This window comes from Halictus rubicundus, chromosome 9 (genome assembly GCF_050948215.1).
Source record: "Halictus rubicundus isolate RS-2024b chromosome 9, iyHalRubi1_principal, whole genome shotgun sequence".
Taxonomy (NCBI): Eukaryota; Metazoa; Arthropoda; class Insecta; order Hymenoptera; family Halictidae; genus Halictus; species Halictus rubicundus.
In genome coordinates, this window is record NC_135157.1 from 15,875,750 (window position 1) to 15,891,279 (window position 15,530).

At 42.5% G+C, this 15,530-nt stretch overlaps 1 protein-coding gene across 4 annotated transcripts in view; it reads left to right on the forward strand.

Annotated features, from left to right (window-relative positions):
* The first annotated feature begins 1,769 nt into the window (after positions 1-1,769).
* Positions 1,770-15,530, forward strand: part of Ethr (ecdysis triggering hormone receptor) — a 65,935-nt gene continuing 52,174 nt past the window's right edge. For 3 of the 4 annotated variants that reach the window (XM_076793185.1, XM_076793183.1, XM_076793187.1), the window contains exons 1-3: positions 5,749-5,984; positions 6,969-7,078; positions 7,561-7,723. In XM_076793185.1, the coding sequence (XP_076649300.1) occupies positions 5,894-5,984; positions 6,969-7,078; positions 7,561-7,723 (364 nt within the window). In that variant the 5' untranslated portion in view covers positions 5,749-5,893. Of the gene's footprint in view, positions 2,203-2,232; positions 2,325-5,748; positions 5,985-6,968; positions 7,079-7,560; positions 7,724-15,530 lie in introns of those variants that run through there. The other variant, XM_076793186.1, reaches the window with a different exon arrangement.

Sequence of the window (15,530 nt, forward strand, 5' to 3'; positions counted from 1 at the left end):
GAGCCCGAGGAACCGAGAGAACGAGAATACACAGAACCGTCGGGCTCTTCGCGGAGGATTCCCGTTTCTCTTTGAACCGCAGAGTTTGATCATAATGGGGCACGTCCATTGTTCACGCACATCCACCGTAATCTGACTTTATCGGGGAGCGGGGCCGAACATCTTGCTGAATGTCCCAGATGCCAATTCTTGTGACCTGAGAATTCAAGCTGAAAATCCGAGAGACGTGATTTTCGGGAATTTTTCTGGAAAAATTAATGGACTGTTTTTTTTTTAACGAGTGCCTGGTTCAAAAGTACGTGGTTTGTGCTGCTTGTAGAAATTTTATTTTTTTCTCAAATCAATTTTCCACGAAGGAACGCGTTCAAAATTGCGGTCGAATTTCGCACAGCGAAACGATCCACGAATTCGTAACCGCACCGGATACACGTAAGATTCCGAGTGTCCCGGATGTGTTCCGGGAATTTCTTCGATTACTTCGACATCCATTTAAGCAACTTACGAACTGGAAATTTCCCGTTCGGACCTCCGGATAGGGAAGAATCGGATTCCTGGACGATTCAGTTCTCGATGCTTCAGCGATTCACAAAGAATGTTTTCATATTCCGGTGCGGGCGAGATAGAAAAGGGGAATTTTATAGACGGTATTTATACGCATAGATTGACGGCCGTGCCGTCAACAATGGGAAAAGTTTCGCCGAATTATACCGGAATGGCGGAAAAGATTGGAAGCGACGAAACTTCCTGCTGTTCTAATAAATCTCCTTCGGGGCCTTTGCTGAACCGGCGAGGAGATTCGAGTTTGTTTTAAATTTCGTTTCCAATCATCCTTATCTATTTGGAGAGTATAAGTGCTCCAGGCTTTGTAGCTCTACTCTGATTGTTTTGTATAAATGTGTGAATTGCCTTTCAGAGATTTTTGTTCGGAAGCTCTACCATGGAGATTTTGTTATTTCTAGGAAAAAATCAATTTACAATATCGATTGGTAAAATGAAATCCACTAATTCTTTTATTTGTATTCTCTAGTAAAAAGCGTAAAAACCGTCCTTTCTTCAAAATGTATCTAGCAGTACCTAAAAAATTTTACGTTTTTAACACTTTGAACGCCAAACTAGAAACCCGAAAAATTCCATGAAATCAAAGTAAGTTATTTAATGAAATAAAAATTGCAACATTAAATGTACGATACTGAGTAATCCTCCAACTTTCTTGCATGTTACAGATCCTAATCAAGTTCAGTACGATGAATATATCAACGTAAAAATTCATTTTAAAACCTGCACAGATAATTCCGTCACCCACATATGGGTGACGTGGCATTCAACGTGTTAATATTAAAAAGTTTGTCAAATATAATTGTCGGAATAAACTGTCGAGTACCAATAAACAATTGTACACACGTCCTACAAATAACATAAGGCACAATTGACGACCTACTGGGTGAACATATTATAAAATATAATTTAACTTGGTGCTTGATCGAATTCAGCCATTTTGTGCTTGCCGTTTGCGATTTGAATTTGCCGCTAGAATTGAAGGAAGATCGAAATTAAGCGGGGGCGGGTAAGAAACGAGGAAGAAGAGTCGCATAGACAGAGTTCTTTTCAATTAGTATCGCGAATGGCCTACCTGCGGGCCAGCGAAATTGAAAATGTTATCAGAGCGCGCGTGCGGGAGGATAAAGGAGCACGCATGCGCGTGGCGCGCACAAGAATCGTGGCGGGCCGAGCGATCTTCATTCAGTTCACCGGCACTATTTGATCGCCACGGTTGTCGTTCTTCCAGAAACCTGGTCGGTTCGCACAGTACACTATCACGTGTCTGTTAATTGTCACCCTCGACTATTGTTACTTTCGAACTCTCTGACATACGAACGCGATTACCGATTTCACGTTATAGTGTTCGTGTAAACGGTCAAGTGTCACAGAATTTCCCATTTGTTATTTCAGTAGACTCACCGAGAAGTTTGCACCGCCGCAGTGTGGATGATCGTGAATGTGAAGTTTCGTTGAAAAGTGACGGCTCCGAATTGGTCGTGAGAGGTTATGTTTCCTCTCGACGCGATTATCCTTCTTAGTCCCCCGAAGACGGCGCGATCTCGCATTATGGCAGGGGCAATGCAAATGTTGCGAAATCTGTGAGCGAACCGGTGCGAAATTTCCATTGTTATTTTCTGAAACGATGAACGAATTAAACAAACGGTATTTGCTTGACGTTCTCTTGGTGAAAAGTATTGGCATTGTACCTGAATGGTGAACGAGGGTGATATGAAGTTCGCTGCACGATGCACCGGTTGAGTATCGTCGTACGCTGCCGCTTGAAAGTATGTGCACACGTTTCTAATTGTTGCAATTGTCTCAAAGTAACTATTCGCTTGTTAATAGACTATACTCAACTTTATAGATTATAGTTTTCACTGTGTTAAGGAATATTAACTACCGATAGTTGACTTGTGTCCACGCACTTTTCGGCGACAATATATCGATATTTTTCTATCGAAGGGAATCGGCACGATCGCGCGATTAATCGAAGTTCGGTAAGGGCGGTTGGCGCGAATTATTCAAAACCGGGGATCGAATGAATTACAGAATTTTCTAATGCGTTCTATTTAAAACATCAAGCTTGAACAATTTATATTATTAATCTTATATTATAAATCTTGATACGAGTGTATAAGGAAATGTTTTAGGTTAGATAAGTTCTCTTTGTATTCCTCTTAAGAAATTTTTCTTTTCGTAAACATTTTAAAACAACTTCTGTGTCCATGGAATATTTATTAAATGCATTACAAAATATCGTTTACGCTTTTTATAGAACATTATTTTCAACATTTCTTTCCGCACATTGCAAAAATGGATCAAAAACAAATAAAATAAATGAATGCATAAATTCGGACAGACAATTGTTTCTAAAAATAGAAGTTTATTTCGATCCCCGGGGGTTAAAAATAGCTCGATGATTGTTTCCCGAGGGAAAGTGGCAGGGTATTGTGTAACGCAATTAATCGTCCCACGATAATTAACGAGGAGGTAAGCGTTTATATCACCCAACGAATCGAAAGCGTGGGCTACAAGTGGCATTTAATAAACACTGATAGCAAAATGAATTAGAGTGTCGGTGTTTCGTCAGGACACGGTCAATGAATTCCCTCGTTATCTCGAAGCGTGCAAATTTTAACGTAAAATCAGTTGTTCGAAAAAAAAAACGATTTCGACAATTTCGCTGTTTTTCCACCAGCACACTCGTCACGGTGTCGGTATGTACATATGCATATATGTGCGCGGGAGTAATTACTGTGTGCATTAAACGTCGTTGAAAATGGAAGTCGAGCACGACGTACAGTTTGTCAAAAAAGTATTCGAACCTCTCGCATAATGTTCGCAACAACCTTGTATTCGCTGTGTGGTTATAAAACAATTTAATTGCGGGTATTTGAAATGGAACCATTTTGTTCGAAATCAGAACAAAATCACCCGAATAAAATAAAAATTAATTTCAGAGGGATTTTCAAGTTTATAAAATAATTTTTTTAACAATTTTTGTATCATTGTAGTAACCGAACTTGGAGCATTAAAATCGACGCGACGTTAGAATTATTGAAAAAGAAAAGAAAAGTGGTTTCTTTGTATAAAGTCGCGGCTGTAAGAATGTGTACGAATGTTTTTTCTTTTTTCGAGGCGCAGTATTTGTGGAGGCGAAAATTAGTGATCGAGGTTGAGGCAGGTCGTTTCGGAGAGCACAATTCATAACTGGTTGAGGCGTGGCGATCGACTGAAACGAGGCGGAATTACGTTCCGAATAGATTTCGATAAGACAGGAGTTAATTGGTGTTAACCGACTGTGCCAAGGTAAATACTTGAGGTGCTGCGACCCACATACGGCGTTTATGAGTGATAGACGGGATGGCCGTACAAAGGAGGCAGGATAAAAATATTTATCTCCAGCACCTACCACCGTAACAAGAACCGATTCGCCGGTGGAATTGAAAGCGCCGCTGCTATTTTTACCGTTATATGGGTTATGTTTCAATTCTCATTCGCTCGTTATCCCTTCGTAAAACATCGTCCCGGACGTGTCCGAAGAAGACAAATTCTATCACACCGAACATTCACGATAAACTCGCTGTCGATATTTTCTATTTTACTACACTTGTTGATCGCGCGATCTGGACGCGGAACGAAACACAAATAAACCATTTTGGAATCATTGCATATATTTACGTCTCAATAGTTTCAAGTTTTGTAGTTCTTTCTTTCAAATAAATATTGCTCGATGGTTTTTTTTTAGACTCCATTGCGTACGGTTAAATTAGAACAGCGCTGGGATCATTCGATGTTGCTGCTACACCATTTGTATCAATGAACCATAAAGGGATTATCCTTTCCAGTAAACAGTGAAAGAGCTTGGTCTTTTATTGATTCCAATGGGAACAGAGGGTTCATTCAATAAAAATTCGTGATATTTACAGATGGGAATATAGACGAAAAAGGAAATGTGTAACTGGAATTGTGAAAAGCGTGAAATACTGACAACAGGCTGTAGAATTTTACAAAAATATTCACAATTCGATTCTGCACACATTCTGCGTACATTCTGCGTACATTCTGCGTACATTCTGCGTACATTCTGCATAGGTTCTGCATACATTCTGCACACATTCTGCATACATTCTGCATACATTCTGCGTACATTCTGCATAGGTTCTGCATACATTCTGCGTACATTCTACATAGGTTCTGCGTACATTCTGCATAGGTTCTGCATACATTCTGCACACATTCTGCATACATTCTGCGTACATTCTGCATAGGTTCTGCACAAATTCTGCATACATTTTGCGTACATCCTGCGTACATTCTGCATAGGTTCTGCACATATTCAGCACACATTTCTGCATACATTCTGCGTACATTCTGCATAGGTTCTGCACACATTCTGCACACATTCTGCACACATTCTGCGTACATTCTGCGTACATTCTGCGTACATTCTGCGTACATTCTGCATAGGTTCTGCACACATTCTGCATAGATTCTGCATAGATTTTATCTAGATTCTACATAGATTCGCACAGTCTTCACAGGTGAAGACAGTCGTCAAGAAATGTTCTACCCACGCCTCTTGCCTCCTCGTGGAATCGTGCCCCGAAACTACCACAAACCACGGCCGAAAAATCCTGTTCCGCCCTAATTCTCGGGGCTCCTGAAAAAGCATCGTTCACAATACCCTTAACAACCCGCCAACCGCAAACAAAAGGCGGCCGGTTCGCCGAGTACCCTAGGATAACGAACCTATTATATTTAGCGCGGCCGGCGCGCCTCTAGGGGGTTAAACTGATTAAGCCCGAATTGGCCGTTCCGAAAAGATTGACGGAGTGCGCGGGTCGAAGACGGGACCCGTGGTTCGTGGGTGGAACGGTTGATTACCGGTTACGGATATAGCCTAACACCCTCGTAGGAACCCCGAGGAAGCGGAACCGGTTCGAGTGGAAGCAGTTTATAATGTCACTCTATACCTCCGCGTTAAGTATAGCCAACTATGCCAGGAGGTCGAAGGACATCGTATCCGGTACCAGTTCGCGACTCTCGATGGATTTTCCTCGTGTTCGCGAACGCTGTAGCTTCGCCGAGTCATTCTCGCGAGTCAACGTGAAACTGCCCACGTAAATTGGACCGATTTCGATCCCCGGGATCAATTTTCCAAACGCCGAGAAAATTCGGCGCGCGCGCGTGTCTCGTGAACATGTGAATCGAGAAACGAGCCACGGTGCACGACAGTCCGAGAGACGACTAGCCTACTCGAGCGGAATCCGTCCGACACGATGGACTATTGATAAGAAGGATAGAGGAGGATCGACACTGCTGGATCGAGGATCACGGTCCCGGCTGGAAAATGTTGTCCACGGTGTCCAGTGTCCCGCTCGAATCGAATTCTTCCTACTACGCGACCGTCATTGGAAACGACGCCCACGACGAGCTGCCCGGTATGCCGATGCCTCGATTTATTTGCGGCCGGATCGCAAATCGATCTGACAGATAATCGCGATAACTGTTACGCTAGAGTTTCCTGTATTCGCGTTACAGAGGCTGATCGAATTGTTGGCATCATTTTGCTCAGTTAGCGTTAGAACGATCGCTTTGATCACACGCAGCCACTGTGGTAGAAATACGAAAATGGCTGCATCTTCAAATAGTGGGAAATTTGAGGAATTGTTTTGAAGCATAGGTCTACAACATACATTAAAATATTTATAAACGAACGAGCACATCATAAAATTATTCGTAATGTAGCAATTGAAACACAGAAATTTCACTCTTTCACAAGATCCGAACACAGGTGGATCGAACCCACTACGAATCTAAATTTTAATTCTTCATGCTGCAGCCATTTACCAAACGCGACTTAATATTTAAAATTGTGGTGAACGTCCATAGAGATCCGTGTGGCCGCGTTGAGGGTAATTAATTTGATGGAATTATATAGATTGAATTAATGGATTCCGCATGTCACCGCAACGCGTGCCCACGCATAATCCATCGATAATACTCTTCTCTTTCCGATTCTTTTTATTCATTGTGCGCAGTAGGCGTTAATACGGAATAATTATTTTCGCGATTTTCCATTGACTGTATAAATGTATGTCGAGGGCCCTTGTTCCCGCGCAAAACAATGCGTTTTGTCGAAAATAACGGTTCACCCACACAATCACGATATCGGATGGTCCGATTTTATTGAAACTATGTTTTGCAAAGTTCCGGTTTTCGCGCACATTCGACGCGATACGTCCGCCCGCAGGAAAAATCCTATAAAATCGCTAGTATATTTTTCGACGACAACGTTCGCCGGAAACGCGATTAATCTTTCTTTTGTTCGTTCTACAACTTGTTTTTATCGGGCGGCAATCAGTTTTGTTGTTCAGGCCGAATCAGTGGATAAAGTTGGTAGGATCAATTGGACGTTGTTTCAGTGATCGAGTCCGAAAATGCGACCACATACATGTTGCCTGCTTATATTCGCACCACGTCCATGATCGCTTGCATCGTTGTGATGATCCTTGGAATCATAGGAAACCTTATGGTGAGTCCCTTTCTATTTTTTATTTGAACTAGTAGAACTCTGTGAAATCTGGGAAGAATCGTGATTCATTGTCCCATAGAAATTATCGGAATTGGGAATTCTAACTTTAAGGAGATAATTTTAGGAATTTAAGGAATTCAAAATCAGTCGTATTGGAAATTTATCGATTTTTGAACTCGTGTAACTCCGTGTAAAAAAATCGTACGACATTCTACCTCCGCTCATTTTAAAGGGTGAAGATTCTACTTTCGCACCCTTGAACTCCGCCCTTTGAGATTTGCGCAGGTAGAATGCTGTAAAATTTTTTTACTCGAGGTTGCAGGAGTTCAGAGATGACTAGCTCGTAACCCAAAAATTATGGATCTTCGAAGTCGCGTAGCTTCGTGTGAAAAAATCTTAGGACCTTCTACTTGCATTTGCTTTGAAGGTCGAAGTCTTCCTTTATGTCCTTAAATATTTGTATTGTTCTTTGCGTTTCCCAGGTGCCACTAGTCGTGTTCCGCGGCAAGGACATGAGAAACAGCACGAACATCTTCCTGGTGAATCTGAGCGTGGCCGACCTCTTCGTTCTTCTGATTTGCACCCCCACAGTCCTCGTCGAGGTCAACTCCGGACCGCAAGTGTGGCCGCTCGGGGAACATATGTGTGAGTCATGGTTTCTTGTCATAATGCATTGTACAGGGTGTTCTTATAAGAAAAGGGGGAACAAGAATTTTACACTAGTCCCAACCTTTGAGGAAATTACACTTCTGAAATGCGATCAATCTTGACCAAGTTTCTAGACGAAACTATACTTCTGAGATTTGTAACAAATTTTTGCGACAGTCAAGATCACTTCAGCAAAATTAACTCCTCGCCCGAAAAAATGATGTCTCGAAGAGATTAATCGTCGGAGTTAATCGTTCCGCGAGCTTCGGAGCTATTCATCATGTCCTTTTCTTACACAAATGTCTCTCTGCTTATGAGAGCATTCTTCCATGTAGTTCGCATACTTTTTCCAAGCGAATGATAAATGGTAGTCGGAGAAATTGAATAAAGAACGTCAAAATGAAACTGCGAGACAGGGGTTTAGTCAAATTTCGCCTGTGTAGCTTTTGTTTAAATTTTACCGTGTTTTATCGAGCAGAACTTTTCCGGTGATCTTCGAAAGGGAATTAGTATGTAGCGTCGTTAGGTGAACAATGACGAGGACACGCTGTGCACACCCGGGTCACGTTGTTTACACGCGTTCTTCTTGCACGCTCCCAGAGATCCTGAGGAGGGGGAGCTCTGAGTTCTGATTGATAAATTGCAGCGACACGTCTTCAATTGCCAATAGGAAGTCGCAGACCGGCTAGGGCATGAATCAGACGTGTAATGCGTTTCTCTCATTGCATCCTCTAATTCAATAATGCGCCGGTTAGGCGAGAGAGTCGTCACAGAGCGGAAGCAATTCCGTTTCGACGATTCTGTTTCGTTTTCTACCGATGGTAGCTTCTAATTGGTATAATTTAAGGCGCTCGAAGACTCCGAGCGATTAGAGACGTATTAAAAAAGGACATAGGAACAATGTAAAATTTGTCTAATGTCCACAATATTTGATATACTCTCTGCACTGTCTAAAAATTTGAAACAAAATTTTGTCGTCTCCCTAGAATTGGCAAGATGGCTAGAAAATTTGGAAAATACTGAGACATACTAGAAAAGGACATGGGAACAATATAAAATTTTTCTAATGTCCACAATATTTGATATACTCTCTGCACTGTCTAAAAATTTGAAACAAAATTTTGTCGTCTCCCTAGAATTGGCAAGATGGCTAGAAAATTTGGGAAATACTGGGACATACTAGAAAAGGACATAGGAACAATGTAAAATTTTTCTAATGCTCACAATATTTAATATACTCTCTGCACTGTCTAAAAATTTGAAACAAACTTTTGACGTCACCCTAGTATTGGCAAGAAGGCTAAAAAATTTGGAAAATACTGGGACATACTAGAAAAGGACATAGGAACAATATAAAATTTTCTAATGCCCACAATATTTAATATACTCTCTGCACTGTCTAAAATTTTGGAACAAAATTTTGTCGTCACCCTAGAATTGGCAAGAAGGCTAAAAAATTTGGAAAATACTGGGACATACTAGAAAAGGACATAGGAACAATGTAAAATTTTTCTAATGCTCACAATATTTAATATACTCTCTACCCTATCTAAAAATCTCAAACAAAATTTTGTCGTCACCCTAGAATTGGCAAGAAGGCTAGAAAATTTGGGAAATACTGGGACATACTAGAAAAGGGACATAGGAACAATATAAAATTTTCTAATGCCCACAATATTTAATATACTCTCTACCCTATCTAAAAATCTCAAACAAAATTTTGTCGTCACCCTAGAATTGGCAAGAAGGCTAGAAAATTTGGAAAATACTGGGTCAAGCATGGGTTGAAGAAGTATCAGGGAGCGCTACGAAATTGTCCAATATTTAATATACCCTGTGTACCCCCGAAAAGTTGTCTCATCGTTGCAGAATTAGCAGAGTGCTCCCCGCTCGCAATTTTCCAGCGCAAAGATAAGAGGCTTGGACGATACTAGGTCCGTTCCTAGAGTTTTTGGCATGGCACGAGGTCACCGGTGTTTTTCCTCGAACGGTAAAACGCTTTCGAACGGTTACGGTTTCTTGGACGGAATCCAGCCAACGAAACGACGGCACGCCGAGTGGAAACGTCGCCGCGCCGCGGTCCGATTGAAATTAAAACCGGCGTAGATTCTGTTATCCGCTCGAACGGAATACGAATAGACGACTATAGTCCGGGTAAATTAATCGACCAGCCGAAACACCGTCTCACCTAACCGTCGCCGACGGTTCCCGACGGGATTTCGACGCTACGTGCTCCACCGTCGATCCGCGAATCGCAAAATTCCTGCTGCCGCGGCGCATTATGAATCGTAAATAATGAACCATGCGAATATCGATTCGGCCGAGCAATCGGCTGATTAGATTAGGGTCGAAACGCATGATGCTTCTTTAATTTTCGTGATTAGAACACGCGAATCTTCGCATCTGTGGTAGATTGAGTCGGGAAAAAGTTTTCTGTCTAGCATAAAATTTCACTGAAAACGAACGCTTTTGCGAAATTTTTTCAACAGCTAAGTAAAAATTTAGCATAGAAATTCCTGAATTGTTTCCATTTTTTTTTTAACGTTTAAAATCACGCCCACTCGTTTCTGTTATAAATGCATGAAACGCCTCCGCCGAAATTCCTGTAAATTTGAAATCACGTAAGTACCACGGGTGCATAAAAATCCGCAGTGCGCTCACTGTGTCGCACCGAAATTGATTAAACCAGTGCACAATAAAAGTAACAATGACTGCCGACCGTTTTATTTTGGTAATCAACGGAAATTGGAGTAGCTTCAACGCAGCGTTATCCGTTTGCGCTCGCGTCTCGCCCACGTCGTAAAGTTGCCGTGCTTTTCGAAGTAAAAATGCATCCTTGTGCAGCATGAACGTCAAAGAACACTGTGCTGGTTTCTGTCCGAGCACAGGAATTGTCTTCGACGTCGGGACTCGATGAGGACAGCGCCGGTTAATGAATTAACACGCGTGATTACGCGAGATGGAGGAGAGGAGGATGGGCGCGATGGTTTTTTCAAAGTCGTGCGCGCGGTCCTCCTGTCCGCGATGGTAATTAATTACGCCGCCTACAACAACGCCGATTCTTCTCATCTCCATGGGAATTTCTGTTCGCGTTGCCCGCCGCGCGACCCGTTAAACTTTTAAAGCCTCTGCGAGAGCTGCTGCGGGAACCGGAGGATTTATAAAAGCTGCCCGAGACTCGGGCACCACTGTCTCGGGCAACGTGTTACGGTGGATCAGCGGGCTCTACAATCTTCACTGAAATAATGAACTATTTTTTCGTATTCTCTCTGGGAACCTCTCCCGTTCAATTTCTGAAGTTAATACCGCGAGTCATTACAAGAATCCGCGCTCACCATGAAAATTCTACAATATTAAATTGGAGTAACTTTCTATTTCTCTGTTATCAATATTTAATTTTTTAACTTGGGGACAACTATCCGTGTTTGCCATCAATTTCCAGAAGCTTTTCGTTTTCTTCACAGTTTAACAAACAACCCTTTCTCTTAATTGTAACGTGCTATTGAAACAGGGAGGAAGAAACTGTGTTTACAGAATGTAAATTGTCTCTCGTAGATGTAGAAAAGAAATCACGTTGCAAGGGGATGAATAGTTTAGGAAATTAACTGCTTCAGCTCTTAATTCAGGGTAATAGTTTTCGCAGAACGAGGGTAAACAAACGAGAGGAACGCTAGCGAAAGGAACAACGAGGTCCAAAAATACTTTAACGTTCACTCGAACGGGTTCAACCCCTTACCAGAAGAAATACCGTTCTGTTTAACACCTGTCCCCATAAGTCACTCGGACAAAGCGCTATTCTACGTAAAGTTCTACGGTTTATTTACGACTCCGCCAAATTGTTTCGGAAGATCTCCGCGTTTCGGCGACTTTACCGCTGTTTTACAATCGATCTTCGGGAGGAGGAATTATATGCACGCTTTTACTGCTTGATTAGCGCCATCTTGACCCAGACAAATTTTTATGATCGACAATTCAGGGAATCGTGTCGCGGAAAATACGAGCATCGAGCTTGAAGACATTCTCGAAGATGTTAAGAATACAATTACATTCTAAGCGGGACTGTTTCATCCGCTCTTTAATGACTTCAATTAGCTGAATCTGGCACGCATTGTTATCTTTCAATTCTTTTAATCTATCCACTTAAATTGCACTTATTCATTTCTAAAGGCATAAAATGTGCAATTTAAAACAGACGGTGTACGATTTAATAAAATCACGGAACAGAAGAATAAACTATTATTCGGATCTCGTGACCCGCAATTAACTCAAACAATTTTTATTTCGCTCGGAGACCCGCAGTCTAGTTGTCATTGTCGTAAGAGCGAGGAATCCATGATCGAACGAAAATCAAAAGTGGCGTCACAGCGGGACGCATGTTCGAGGCACAAGGAGATCATGCGGTTCGCATACGCCGAGGACTGCATCGGATTGCCCGGTGGAACGCTCCTTGCACGCTCGAATCTCCTTAAGACCATCGTCGCTCTCCGGGGAGACGTATCCCGGCGTCGAAGTCTTGTCTTTCATCGGCGAGCATGCTCTCCCGACATGTGGAATTTATGGTCGTCTAATATGACGGGGTTCGCGAACGCCTGCTTAACAGTATGGAATTCTATCGCGAGGAACTCGCTGCTGGATCGATGCACGGAGTGCTGTGAAACCGGAGACACTCGAAGCTTTTCGAAATCCGCGAGAATTTTACAAACTCCCGCCCACCTGATAGCGCGACGATAAAACAATGAACAGTGTGGCGAAAAGAAAGTATTCTGTTCAACGCTGAATCTATCGAGAACTTCGTTCCTCCTCGACAGATGATTTTCGAGAATTTTTTAAGCCGAAACTAATGGTCGAATTGAAACTTTGCGAACAAGTTTGCGAATGTTTGAAGATCGCTGACAAAAATATCTAGCGAAGAGCAGTTGCTTTCCCCAAAGTTGTAACAATTAAAGCGGGACCTGAGCGAGAAAATGCGCTAAACGCGAATTCATGGCACGTAATAATTTCGTAACAATTTCCAGAGTTATCGTTTGCATTAACTGCACGCTATTCGCATAAAGAAACGTAACGTCCGTCTCGCATAACGGGGAGACCGGAGAGCGAAATTTAATCAGTCGCAAAGGAGCAGTCCCATAATCGCACCATTTACAATCTGAAAACTTGAGCTTCGTCTTCATTACTTGGGACCATAATCGAGCGCATTAAGGATCCGGGAACGTTTCCGTGCACACTCCGAAAATAGAAGTATAAAGTTCCGAAACTTTTAAGCCTCGCGAAGGTCCGCGAATTTTCCTGGGAAATTCAACCGCTCACCGTGCATACTTTCCCATCGCCAGGTAATTCTCGTTTTTTCCAATTTTTCATTCGCCTCGCAAGACTTCTTTCGAGCAAGTTTGATAAATACACACGCCACCGGTCTCGTATATATCACCGATTTCGTTTCTTTTCTTTCCTTTGTTTCTTAGCCGCTTGTTCCTCGCCCAGTTTCGCAAACTTTTCTCCGTGTTTCGGAAACTATACGAAACCCCATCCCTGGGAGAATCGGATATTTTGCAACGAAATGAAAGTATTGTTCGAAGTGGAATTACTCGGCGACTCGTGCGCCATTCTCTCTCTCTCTCTCTCTTTCTCTTTTTCACTGTCTCTTTGTTGACTGATAACTGTTCTCTTCTTTGTCGGAGGTTATAAGTGGGTCTGAAGAAGTTTCCGCGAATTAAGTGATAGTCGACCATCTCGTTTTTCCTTTGAAACAATCTCCGAAACAATTGGCTGAACGAGGGAAACGAAATTCGCTCTTTGAGTTACATGAATCTTAAGTCCGAGTGGCTGCTTTGTCATTCCACTTTGCGCGAGTGTTTTCTTCGTGGTTCGACTTTAACTATATCCCTAAAAGTCCATAGTATTTTTAAAGAGATACTTTAACTCTGCTAGATTATTCCCTAAAAGTCCATAATATTTTTAAAGTATCTCTTCTGTACCATGGAGACGCAAAACTTGCATCGAAACTTAAATTTTTATTGATATTTTCACTGTTCAGCAAGTTTTGTCAATTTAAGACAAATGCAGAAGAATAAAAACATTCACAGTTCGAGCACACAACACGTTAAAACACACTGTCGGAAGAATTTTTGATTTTGAAAGAAGACACACTTTCCAACCCCGTTATTAAGGGTCGTTTTCACCCCTACAGCATGAACGACTATCGACAAAAGTAACCATGTAAAATCGATGTGTGTACGATTGCTACATTCCCATATTAATCATCAATATTTAAGGGTTGTTTTCACCCCTGTAACACTTCGACTGCCAGCAGCCCAAAAAAATTCCAAAAAATCGAAACGACTTATTTACCGAGATAAAAATTCTTCAACCTTCTTGCATTTTCTAAATATTCTCGGTGCAACGAATTAACGTAAAAATTGAAGAGCGAACACGTACGATTTCCAATTACGAGAAACACATGTTTCCAAGAGCCGGCCCCGAAATTTTTTCCGTCAAAATCAATGTGTCTGGGCCCGGTGCGTTCGCTCGTTAATTGTCCAGGGTTAATAACCACCGGAAAACGTTAGAATACAGACGAGTTGATTAACGAAACGTTCCCTTGAAGCAAGTCCGCGATGAGAGACGAGAGGAACGCGAGGAATGCAAGGGAAATGGTGGTTGGCATAGGGCGAGGAGTACGCGCCTCATAAAACCCAGACACCTAAACGCTATTCCCATCGCACCCCCATCTATTCCGGCCCCGTGTACACACCATGGACCCTCTCCTATCCTCGCAGCGATCTTCACCGTTCTCCGCATGATCCAGTCACCCTCTGCACTCGTTCGATCGTTCCGTTGTTCTCGACGGAAACCGTGGCCGCGATGACTCGTCGATGACGAAAAACGAGGAGTATAATTCCGTGTTTCGACGTCGGTTATGGTGCAATGTTGCACGCGGTGCACGGGGAAAAACATTGTCTATGGGGTAACACGGTTTCCTGCTGGTAATGGGTTTTCGAAACGAACTGGAGGAGTCTTTATGGCCTTTCGGCAGTTGCATGGGGATCTGATATTTTTTGTTGGAAACTTTGGACACCCTTCCCCATATATTTGAACAGTCTCTTCGCCGTTGCATTTCCGTCTTATTGCCACAACTGTATAGATTGAGATGAAGTTTGACGTAGTCTCTTCGAGGAATTCGCTTTTACGATAGACAGTCGATGAAAATTTCCAATTGAATTGCCATCGATCGGAATTGAGATCGACAGGACGATTTGATCTTGTTAACACGGCCATTCGCCGACGAACACCAGTTAAATCGCCGTTAAACAGCGCCGTCGCGACGCGTACAACCGCGATTATCGACGTCGTAAAATTTCGATTTTATCGCCGGCGCGCTCGCGTGCCGCCATGAACGGACGTCACGATCGACTAGGCGTATTATCATTAACAATGCACCGTGCACTTTCCTCCGTGAAACCTTGATGCGAACGGATCGAGTTATAGATCTTTATTCGGCGGTTCTAGCCGCTGCGATTTCTGGTTCGGCGGTGAACGGAAAGGATCGATGTACAATTCGGTGAAAAATGTTTTACAATTCCAGGCGAAGAGAGCGTTGAATAATGTAAATTCTAGAATTGCATTGCGAACGACGCTGGTTATTGTCGGTGGAAATGTTAAATTTATGATCTTCTGCGGGAGCAATTGTTCGGTGCTGGTAATTTCACGGAGTGGTGAATGATCTTATAATTTTCTGCAGAGGAAGCTGTCGAATGTAAATGTGCATTCGGTAATTTATTGCAGAGACAATCGCTCGGGGAATTTGTAG